The sequence below is a fragment of the Aplysia californica genome, unplaced genomic scaffold, assembly GCF_000002075.1.
Source record: "Aplysia californica isolate F4 #8 unplaced genomic scaffold, AplCal3.0 scaffold00064, whole genome shotgun sequence".
NCBI classification, from domain to species: domain Eukaryota; kingdom Metazoa; phylum Mollusca; class Gastropoda; order Aplysiida; family Aplysiidae; genus Aplysia; species Aplysia californica.
This window is the reverse complement of record NW_004797334.1, coordinates 1,007,201-1,019,555: the sequence shown is the minus strand read 5'-3', so window position 1 is coordinate 1,019,555 and position 12,355 is coordinate 1,007,201. Positions and strand designations below refer to the sequence as shown.

Below are 12,355 nucleotides of genomic sequence, written 5' to 3'. Positions count from 1 at the left end.
ACAGGAAAAGATCTGGGAAACGTTGTTTTTTTTTTAGCATCCGAGCAAAGGAATGAATGGAAAACCATGATCGCCGATGTCTGTCGCAGATCTGGCACTGTGTGGGTGGGTTCGTGTTTGTGTGTGCTTATGTATGTGCTTATGTGTGTGCTTATGTGAGTGTGCTTATGTGTGTGTGTGTGTGTGTGTGTGTGTGTGTGTGTGTGTGTGTGTGTGTGCGCGCGCGTGCGCGCGCGCACGTGCGCGCGTGTGTGTTAGTACCTATGTAATGTCTATAGTAGTTTATAGACTGAAGGCTTGTATCTATAAACGGAGAGAATTTTATAGCAAGAGATACAAAAGCAGCTCAAGATGTATTGGCTTTTTTTCTATTGAACAGCTTTACATTGTCGTGATCTTTCCCTATTGACGAGCGTCTGATTTGACCAAGGCAACAACACGTATGACTGTCCCAGTGATTTTATGCGCCTCGCATAATTTAGCAAATTTGCATCTCTTTTTTTTGTGCATAATTTCTGATTATTTTCCTTTATCATTCTTTGTTAAAATCAGCATAATCGCATAATTTCCCATTGTTTGGCTCAGTCTGCATAATTTCTGATTTTTTGGGGCATAAAACGGAGGGGATAGATAAGATGATACAAATACTTCCACATTCCCAAAAATTGACGAGCTCCCGATTCCACCAAAGCTAGAACACATATGAGTGAGTTAAATACAACACGCTACCCGCCCCCACCCCCCCCCCACCCACCTGGCGTATCTTGTGGGGGGTGCATTTGGCGTCGCCGGTGAAGTTCATCCAGTGGTGGTCGAAGAAGGACGGGAGCAGCCAGACGACCTTCTTGTACCAGGCCTGGTCGGAGTCTCCGTCCTCGGAGTCGTACACCTGTACGTGGTACATACGCCATGAGGTATATACGTCATGTGGAACATGCATCACGTGGTGCATACGTTACGTGGTACAGACGCCACGTGGCACATACGTCACGTGGTACATACACCACGGGGTACTTAGGTCGCGTGGTATGTATGTCACGTGGTACATAGGTCACGTGGTACATAGGTCACGTGGTACGTGCATCACGTGGTACGTGCATCACGTGGTACATACGTGATACATACGCAACGCAGAACAAACCTTTCCTGGTACATACGTCACGTGGTACATACGTCACAGGGTCATCATGGTACATTTAATAATGATAATAATAATAATGATAATAAAAATAACGATAATAATTATTTGTTATTGTTTTTCTGTTATATTATAATCATTCTTCTTCTTCTTCTCCTTCTTCTTCCTCTCCATCTTCTTCTTCTTCTTCTTCTTCTTCTTCTTCTTCTTCTTCTTCTTCTTCTTCTCATCAATTTTAAAGCTATTATTGTTATTATCATAATTATCAGAGATAAACTTGCCACACATCTAGACCTATGTGCTACACAATAACAGACTTACAGCACACATTACGCGTCTTGCCTCGTCCTCATAGAAACTCCCCAGGATTATACGTGCGTCTTTTTTCTGCAAATAGATATGAAACAGAAGTGACCATCATTATTCTGTTCTTCCTCTAGTAATATCTCTAATCTCCTGCACTCATACGTGAGGCTTTATGGTAAAATCCATTTAAAATCATATTTCTGTGTGGAGTTTACTGAAAAGCGTCGATCGAAGGTAAAAAAATATATGTTCAGTTTCTGAAGACTCCTAAGTTATGGAAATAACCAAACTTTGGAGAAGGACATTTTCTGGCTGATCATACCTCTGAAACCATACCAACCCCATATTTTTAATCGCAAGTATCTGGAATTCTATTCAATATAGATTCATATTTCATTTCACAAAAAACGAGATAAATGAACAAGCTCTGAGTTGATGCCAGTAACGCCACACGCCCCAACATTTGCAAAAGCCTGGTTCCACCGTGTTGCAGCACATGACATCAATATGTGTGTTGCAAGTGCCCTAAAACTTTAAAAACGAAAACTAAACTATCTAAAGTTACCCCATCCTGCGACCTAGACACGCTCTCCTGTGCTTTATTTATACGGACATAATATATGAGGCAGCGTGGTGGAATCAGGCTCTCGTCATTTTTTGGGCATGTAGAGTTATTGGTATCATCTTAAAACTTGTTCACCAGTTTTTATTTCAATGAAAAAAAACATCTATTTATCTTGAGTACAAGTTGAGATATTTGCGAATGAAGGAGGTGGGGTCACCTGTTTTCAGAGATAAAATTAATGAGAAAATGGCCGCCAAAGATTGGTTATTTCCTTAGCTTAAGAGTCCGTGGTGACTGAAAATTTACATGTTTTGTGCCTTTTATCAACGTTATTAAGAAAAATCCCTCAGAAATGAGTTCTTTAATGGGCATGAAAGGTGTTGAGCCAAAAAACAAAAGTTTGATAAAAATTGACAAACCTGTGGAAAAATGCAAGTTTCTTCACTTTGATTATTTTGACGAGAGCCTGATTCCACCACGCTGCCTCACATATATGTTCTTAACAACGTTATTGCTACTTTTGTTTTAACAAGAGTTTTTGTTCAGAGGTTTTAGTAGAGGTTTTACGGCGCTCCCAACTGCATAAGGTCATATGAGCTCCAGAAGATTAGAAGGTGTTTCAAGAGAGTAACAAACATAAAAAAGAAGAAGGGGAGATAAGGACGATAGATGTTTGATAGGAAAGAAGAAGCTAACCATACGTGAGCATCCGCCAACCATGGACAGCAAAACGTTTACTGCATTTGCAACACAATAAGATAATATAAATGCAGAAAACTAGATGTGTTACAGGAGGGTAACAAACATACAAAAAAACAAGTAGAACAGAAAACGACGATAAATGTTTGATAGGAAAGAAGGAGCAAACCACTCGCGAGCACCTGTCAACTACCCCCCCCCCCCCCCCATATGTTTATATTGCTTTAACAGACTTTAGAACACTAAAAAACATTCTCATCTTCCCGGAAAGCATACAGTTCAAGCTGCAATTTTACAGGTGCTAAAACACCAAGAGAAAAGTGGGCTGACCAGATCTCTCGTTGTCTTAGGCTGAGTACCCATTCACACCTGAGTGAAGTGAGGCTACTCCTTGTAAAGTGTCTTTCCCAAAGATATAACGAGGCCTACCCCCGAACCCACAAGCCAACGGGTTCTGTAGTCTAACTAGTCGTCTAATCACTAGACTGTCGACTCATTGTTCTGCTACAATCAGGGGCGAAGGCTGACTTGTTTGACAGGGTAATCAAAGTGAAACGGGACCAGATATGGCCTGTAGATATGACACAAGAATTACTCGAGGCGGCGACTCTGAGTTGTGAATGAAAACAAATCCGGAATTCATATTGTATGTTCAACCGCCAAAATAATCGGGAAAGTATCTTATTGAATATCAGTTACAACTAAAATTAAATTTAACTTTAGATGTGAATACATAAACACAAAGCAAAGAAGCAGAGACGTCAGTACTAGATCTATATGTTATAGATCTACCAGTGAGTCTAACTCTTTGGTAGAACATGACAATTATCATTTTTTAAATTTTACATTTGGCTGTTTTTGTTAGCCTTCCACGGCCAGGAGCTGGTGTCATAATTGAGGTCACGATCTGATTATAGGACGGTAAAAAGTCGAGGAAAAAAAGCAAGTACTTGCAACAGTGAAGAGATTGTTAGGAGTTAGTTCCCCTCACATTTGTGAGGTAGACTCGACCAGTGTTAGTTAGCTTACATAATCAGGGCTTGAGATTGATTTTAACTGTGACCCCAAAGGGGTGAACAGGGTATGTGTGGCAATGAAACAGCTTAGACTGCTATGCACATGTTCCCTTCAACTATATTGGTGGACTCTTCCAGCCTCACTTTAAGCTTACTTAATCAAAGCTTGCGACTGCTTATGGAGTGGCCCGAGAGGGGTGAGGAGGCTATTTCTGTGGCCGTGAAACCGTTTTGAATGTTAGGCATACTGTTCATTGTTGATTACGAACGTCTTTTGACATTTAATTTAAGAGGTTTACGTTTATGGATGAATTTGACAGCGACAATGTTTCAAAATTAGGAAGGGAAGCAGTGATTATTTGATTATATAGACGCTTCGCCCCTAGCTACAATCATCATCATCCAGTGCCAAATTTGCGACAGATATCGGCGATCATGGTTCTCCATTCATTCTTTTGCTAGGATGCTCTAAAAAAAAGCTACGTTTCCCTGATCTTTCCCTGTTACCCATTACTTTGTTTAGGTTCTCTAAGCACAATGTTTGTTGTTCTAGGCCTACCCCTGCTTTCGTTTGCCTTCAATTTTGCCAGTGAGAGCTAGATGTTCAAGACCGTTATGTCTATTCAGGTGTCCCAAAAACTGCATTTGTCGTTTCCTGAGTGTTGCTACAATGCTGTCGTTTATTTGCTACTTGCCTGCCACTTGTAAATTATCCACCGAGTAGAACTGAAAGTCTTTGCCGCACCCTGGTTGGCTATAAACGTCTCTGCTTGAAAATTCATCTACTTCATACAGGACACAATTTTTAACCACATCCGCATTTTTGAGTGTCAAAAGGAAAGGGGGGGGGGGGGTATAGGGCTGGAAGGGTGGGGAGGGTCGAGGGAGAGAGGAGGACGGAGTAAGAAGGGACAGGGTATGAGTGGGGGTGGTAGAAGTGTGGGGGTGAGGGAAGGTGGGGTGAGGAGTGGGTTGTTGTTTTTTAAAAGTTATTTTATTTCATTATTATATATAGGAACACGGGGGGGGGGGGGGGGGGGCAGATAGAAGGTGGAAGTAGGAAGGGATGGGTTGATTAGTGGGGAAAGGGGTGCGCTTGGGGGAAGAGGTGGGAAATTAGGGTTAGTCTAATTTGGGTTGATCCTTCTACTCTGTCAAAATGAGTGTACCCTACTGCTTCTGTTTTAGTTTTAGTAGAGGTATTACGGCCCTTACAACTGCATAAGGTCATATGAGCGCCAGAAAACTAGAGGTGTTACAAGAGAGTAACAAACATAAAAAAGGAGCGGAGATAAGGACGATAGATGTTTGATAGGAAAGAAGAAGCAAACCACAGCAGAGCACCCGCCAACCAACTACAGCTCTTAGTGTAAGGAGCTAGAAATCGCAAAGCTCAGCAGAATGTTTCCACAACTGCTCTTGCATTTTCCACAACTGTTCTGGCAAAGGCCCTCATAAATAACACAGGAGGGCAGTGTGTGTGTTTTCTACTTCAGTCGGGCCACCTGCAACATATTTGTCTGGGCCTTTTGGGGTTTTTTTTAAATTTTTTTTTTTTTTTTTTTTAAATCCGTTTCGTGTGAATTTCACGGACCCTTACCAGTGCGATAAGTTCAACATACCAGTATCATCTGTTCGCGTGATAGTTTTTGTGTGTCCCTAGGCCTGTACTATTCTAAAGACGTATCTATCTTTGGGAGGTTTTTTATTATTTTTATTATTTTTCATTTGAAAGGTGGCATTTTTTCTACCTATCGACACTAATGTTCAAGTTACAACATTTAGTTTTAGTTTTAGTAAAGGTTTTACGGCACTCGCAACTGCATAAGGTCATATGAGCGCCAGAAGATTAGAGGTGTTACAAGAGAGTAACAAACAAAAAGAAGAAGAAGAAGGGGAGATAAGGACGATAGATTTTGATAGGAAAGAAGAAATAAACCACACCAGAGCACCCGCCAACCACCCACGTTTATTCAGAGCTTTTCTCACTTGAAACAAGATTTATTGCAGATTTGACACTTTCTCGAGAGACAGCGGTTTACAATACGGAATCAGGAGAGGCTAGTGTGGAGAAATTTACATTAGTTTCAAAGTGATTTGGATAATGATAGCATCTATCTAGTAAGCTTTCAAAACGAGGGAAATGGGAAAGTGAAGATCTTCTAAATAACAACAACAAACAAACAGACAAACAAACAAACAAACAAAGAAAACTGTTTTATAAAAACTAAGACAGGAGAAACAGTTTTTAAAAAGCAATACAAGAACTAACAACTTTGTAAAAAGGTTCATACAAAAGAAAAAATAACATATTGAAAAAGAGTCAAAACAAAACAAATGTAGTTAATCACTTTTTAGAAAAACAAGTTTGTCTGAAAAAAGAAGAGAGCAAAAAAAAAAAAAATTTAAAAAAACAAAAAAAAGTCAAAACATGCAAAATAATCCCTCGAAAAAAAGGAATTGCATAAAAATAGAAAAAAATTAAACATTTTCTTTAGAAAAACCAATGTTATCCAAAAATACGAAGTAATAACCTGGAAAGGATAAACCTGGTTAGATCTATATAAAAATAGAAAGAAGATAAAGTATAGTTTCTTAACGAGAAAAAAAATATTTTAAGAAATTCAAAAGTATTACCTCCAAAAAACAAACAAACAAACAAACGGTTGTATAAAAAATGATAAAAGATTAAAATATTTTCTAAAAGAGAAAAAAACCAACAACAACAAAAAATGGTTGTATAAAAACAGAAAAAAATAAAACACATTTCCCACCGAGAAAAAAATATGGAAAGATGCAAAATAACCACCAGGAAAAACGAAAAAACTGGTTGTAAAAAAATGTTAAGGCATCTTTTCTTAAAGACAAAACAGATGCAAAATAATAACCTCAAAAAGAATTAAATAAAACATTTAAATAGCACAAAAAGCAACAACTCCCTCCCCCCCTCCCTCCCTCCCTCCACCAACCACACTTACTTTGAGAGTGTCCACCTTAAGTTTGAGGACGGAAGTACTGATGAGCATCTCGTCCTTGACCTCTATACTCTCGTTCTGAAGGTCACGCTGGATGGACTCGAACAGCTGACGACACATACAGAGGTGAGATTGTGACGTCAGTGGTCTAGTGGTTAGGCGAAGAGTCTACATAGCAAGAGGGGCCACCATTCTCTTTGAGCCAATTTAAAAAAGTGTCCTCAAAATTCGGTGGCGCCCTCTTCGAAAATGCGCACCCTTTGCGAACAGAGTTACCCTACTTGTGTTTAAAAGATCAAAGTGAAACTAACAAGTTTTTGAATAAATAAGAATCCAAATTTCGGAAGAACGCTTTTTAAGGTTACGGAGGAAGGGGTGACTGTTTTCTTCGTTTAATTTGACTTTAGAATGAAAGGCGAGAGGTCATTATAATTTTTGAAAACCCCTAACACTCTGCTCTAAACGAACCCGAACAGCTGATGAACAGAAGTCGATCTCCGCACTCAAGGAGGTGCTATTCCTATTCTTCTTCTGGAGAAACGAAAGAGAGCTTCAAAACAGACTGCAGCGCCATCTGAAGAAAAGAGCGGACTTCCGGCGGACACTTTATAGGCTGAGTGGACCATCTTGTTATGTACTATCTTTGGGTTAGTTTACCGGACTCGTAATCGTGAGATTGTGACGTCGGTTGTCTAGTGGTTAGGCTACCGGAATCGTAAGATTGCGGGTTCGTGGGTTCGAGCCTCAGCTCGGTTCGACGTTGTGTCCTTGGGAAAGGCACTTTACACGAGTTTCTCATTTGGCTCGGTCCTTTCGGAGATGGACGTTAAACTCGGAGGCCCGGCCTCTTAAGTAACCTAATAATGTTAATGGGGGCGTTCAACTGTCCCCGTGGTTTTATGCACTGAGCATAATTTAGCAAAATTTGACAATTTTTTTGCATAATTTCTTATAATTTTCTTTTATCATTCTTTGTTAAAATTAACAGAATAGAATAACTTCACATTTTTGGGCTCAGTTTGCATAATTTCAGAATTGTTCTTGCATAAAACGACGGAAACAGGCTAAACCTATACCATTTCACCCTCACCAAACGTAGGAGAATATAACAACTGAGAGACTCACAGTGGAGAAGAGTTTGTAGTCCTGGTAAATTACAAACAACATCCATGTGCAGTTGAAAGAGAGAGAGAGAGAGAGAGAGAGAGAGAGAGAGAGAGAGAGAGAGAGAGACAGAGACAGACAGAGAGAGTCAGAGAGAGAGAGAGAGAGAGAGAGAGGGTTGGGGGGAGGTGAGTGTGTAAGAGAGACTCACCGTAGAGAAGAGTTTGTAGTCCTGGTAAATGACAAACACTCTCGTCCAGTTGAACGCCCGGAACAGCTCCACTCGTGCGTGAGTCAAGTTCTGCTCCGGCGTCATCACGCGGAAAAATGACGGGAACAAATCCTGGTTGGACAGGTGGGGTGACACTGCCGAATACGATAACTGTGAGGGGAAAAGGCAGGGGACAGATAATTTATTCGTTCCTTTTTTAGATGAGACTTAAACAACAGCAACACAGTAAAATAAAATATATTTTTTTTAAAACATAAATTGAAAAAACCCCACAAAAAACCCAGGTTAATGTGTTGACTTTATTGCTGTCGAATGTGATAAACGATCCTGTCGAATGTGATAAGCGATCCTGTCGAGTACGATAACTGTTGAGAAGAAATAATTATACTGGAGAGGGGATTCTACCAAATACAATTACTGTGAGGCGATATTACTTAAATAAATTTTTCGTGATATTGACGAATACGATAAGCGTTATTGTCGAATACGATCACTGAGGAGGAGACAAAATGAGGAATAGGCTATTGCTGTTACTTGTAAGAGAGACAAATGTGGTACTGAGGGTGCACTATTTAATACAAACGGTTGAAGAGATACTTGGGGTGAGGATGAATCCTTTGTTCGAAAAAAAAAATCATGATACCAGCCCCAATTTAAAAAAGATGCCTGCAGAATACCTCTATGAACAAAATCAATTAAATTGTCCCGAAACATTTGTATCTATGAAAGAAAGTCAAGTTAAGAAGAAGCCATGCCCTTCATAAACAAAGGGAAGAGTAGGACAAGTCTTGCAAGGATTAATGTAACTTCTCCGGAATTTCACTTGACCCCTTTAAATTCTGAGGTGGAGAGATAGGGCTAAATGTGAGGCAGCGTGGTGGAATCAGGCTCTCGTCAATCTTTGGGCATTTAGAGTTATTGGTGTCATCTTAAAGCTTGTTCACTTGTATTTATAGGGATGAAAAAAATATCCATTTATCTTGAATACAAGTCGAGATATTTGCAAAAGAAGGAGGTGGGGTTCACCTACTTTCAGAGGTAAAATTTGTGAGAAAATAGCCGCCAAAGATTAGTTATTTCCTTAGCTAAAGAGTCCGTGGTAACTAAACATTTAGATTTTTTGTACCATTAATCAACGTTTTTCAGTAAAAAAAATACAAATATTTGAGTTCGTTAATGGGTATGAAAGGTATTGAGCCAAAAAACCAAAAATTTGATAAAAATTTAGAAACCTGCAGAGAAATGCAAGTTTTTTCACTTTGATTATTTTGACGAGAGCATGATTCCACCACGCTGCCTCACAAATGAAATCACAGTGGAAGAGACAGACAGCAGGGAACAGATGATTCATTCGGTCACTTGGGAAGAGATAGTTGCAGGGGTCAAGTGAAAAACAAGAAAAACAGGACAAGTTCTGAAGGATATCCAGGCAGCTGATGACTAGCACAATGAAAAACAAGGAAAACAGGACAAGTTCTGAAGGATATCCAGGCAGCTGATGACTAGCACAATGAAAAACAAGAAAAACAGGACAAGTTCTGAAGGATATCCAGGCAGCTGATGACTAGCACAATGAAAAACAAGAAAAACAGGACAAGTTCTGAAGGATATCCAGGCAGCTGATGACTAGCACAATGAAAAACAAGGAAAACAGGACAAGTTCTGAAGGATATCCAGGCAGCTGATGACTAGCACAATGAAAAACAAGAAAAACAGGACAAGTTCTGAAGGATATCCAGGCAGCTGATGACTAGCACAATGAAAAACAAGAAAAACAGGACAAGTTCTGAAGGATATCCAGGCAGCTGATGACTAGCACAATGAAAAACAAGAAAAACAGGACAAGTTCTGAAGGATATCCAGGCAGCTGATGACTAGCACAATGAAAAACAAGAAAAACAGGACAAGTTCTGAAGGATATCCAGGCAGCTGATGACTAGCACAATCAGAAATCCTTACATGGATTCTAGAGAGGAGGGAGGAACAGCTATGGCATTATTACCCCTTGCGATGAAACCTGTTCTCCAACCAAGTAACACAGTAACAAAGTAACTACAAGGATAAGTCCATTTGTGTGCCTTCAGATGCCGGTCGATGTAACGAAGTCAAAGAAACTGGCGTTTGTCCATCTGTTGGAGAATATCGAATTCTTTGTTTTGGTCTCTACACTTTTTATATGTCCATTAAAAACGCATTCCTTATTGGATTTTATAGAAAAACGGTGATTAAATTTGATCAAAGTCAAAGGCACACAAAAATACGAGCGTATGAACTTGTGCAGTGTCCGTTTACTTTACTTTTATCCGCCGCATATACCCTTTTGGGTGTCGCGGGAAGAAAGAGACGTCTCTCTGTCGCCAGCCGGAGAGCTTGGGTCAGGGGGATGCCGTGGGTATTTAATGTTTCCCTGACCCCATCTATCGAGTACTTTCTTGGACCTCTAGCCTTGTTGCCATCGAATTTTTTTTTATGTAGGCCCGTTGTGCTGTTCCCGAGAACATTAAAACCGTGGAAGTCATCAAAATTTGCACACCATTTTCTCGCTGACTTTATCTCTGACACCTGGTGAGCCACTCCTTCAATTGCAAATATCTCGACTTTAAAACAAGATAAATTAGTAGCTTTTAAATCAAAAACAAAATAAACGAACAAGCTTTAGGGTGATACAAATAGCTCTATATGCCCCCACAAATTGACGAGCGCCTAATTCTAGCATGTCATGTCACATTTTTGGAGAAAGAAATAAGCAGGGTAGATCTACTAGTCCTTAACTCATCACAGATCCCGTAGAACATTCATATAAACTCAGTCAAGCGAACAACCATTTGTTTGGCAGTTTGGTGGAATCAGGCTCTCGTCAAAATAATCAAAGTGAAGAAACTTGCATTTTTCCACAGGTATGTCAATTTTTATCAAACTTTTGTTTTTTGGCTCAACACCTTTCATGCCCATTAAAGAACTCATTTCTGAGGGATTTTTCTTAAAAACGTTGATTAAAGGCACAACAAATGTAAATTTTCAGTTACCACGGAATCTTAAGCTATGGAAATAACCAATCTTTGGCGGCCATTTTCTCATTAATTTTATCTCTGAAAACAGGTGACCCCCACCTCCTTCATTCGCAAATATCTCAACTTGTACTCAAGATAAATGGATGTTTTTTTCCATTGAAATAAAGATAAGCGAACAAGTTTTAAGATGACGCCAATAACTCTACATGCCCCAAAATTGACAAGAGCCTGATTCCACCACGCTGCCTCACATTTAGATAATTCGAATCCCGGTATTTTTTAAATTGTTGAATTATATCACGTTTAAACAAGCCAAGTCGAAAAAAATCCTGAAAAATAGGTTAAGTTGTGGTCGGATTAATGTGTCCGAGATTGTTTTCCACTTGACCCATTGTTAAAGTTTGAAGATAGAGCTGCTGACATTTTGAACTGCGAAAGTGAAAAAAAAACCCATGAAACAGATCGTGTAATCAATTTGGTTACTTATGGAAGGAACAAAATCAGGGAATGATCATTTATTTGGTTATTTGTGAAATAAACAAAAATAGGGAATATATTATTTATTATTCGTTTTCTTGAAGAAGAGACAAAAACAGAGGACATAATTTTATTTAGTTACTTGGGGAAGAGACGAAAAAAAAATAGGAGACAAAACAATGGTTCATTCTTGTTAGAGACAAAAAAAACAAAACAACAACAACAACAACAACAACCTAATGACGTAGGAAAAAGCAACAACCAGGGAACATGTTGATCATTAAGGCCTATTCAGCTACGTGTGGCAGAGACCCAAAACAATCATTTCAATTTTTAAAAAAATTATAATTAAAAGAAAAAAAAAGGATTTATTTGGCTACTTGTGGAAAAGATCAAAACAAACCCCCCAAAATCCCAATCCAACCCAAAACAAAACAAAACAAAAAAATCCCAACAAAAACCGTAGTATTACTAATGATATATTAATTTGGTCTCTTGCGGAAGAAATATCAAAAGGTGGGTGCGTTATCTTGCCCAGGTGGTCCAGGTAAGGTAGCTGTCAGGCTCTTAAACACGCGCTGTCTCATTGTGAAGAGGTCCCCAGGGGTAAGGTCCCCAGGAGTAGGGAGAAATTTTTGACGTGACCATAGACACAGACCAGGGGTTGTGCTGGAGTGAAGGTGGGGGGTGGGGGGGAGGGGAGGAAACTTTGACAATGTGACCTTAGACACAGCAACCTGGTCGGTGATATGAGATATCATGTTGGTTTATGGACAAAAACGAAACGAACAAGGCCCCTTAACCTGGGGCCGAGAAGAGAAGGGGTGAATAC

The 12,355-nt window shown here is 39.5% G+C and overlaps 1 protein-coding gene across 1 annotated transcript in view; it reads right to left on the bottom strand.

Annotated features, from left to right (window-relative positions):
* Positions 1-12,355, bottom strand: part of LOC106011159 (gamma-aminobutyric acid type B receptor subunit 1-like) — a 38,811-nt gene that overhangs the window by 12,078 nt on the left and 14,378 nt on the right. Inside the window, exons 3-5 of the mRNA XM_013079801.2 lie at positions 8,015-8,185; positions 6,703-6,807; positions 755-889 (exon numbers count right to left, since the gene is read on the bottom strand). Coding sequence (XP_012935255.2) covers positions 755-889; positions 6,703-6,807; positions 8,015-8,185 — 411 coding nt within the window. The remainder of the gene's footprint in view (positions 1-754; positions 890-6,702; positions 6,808-8,014; positions 8,186-12,355) is intronic.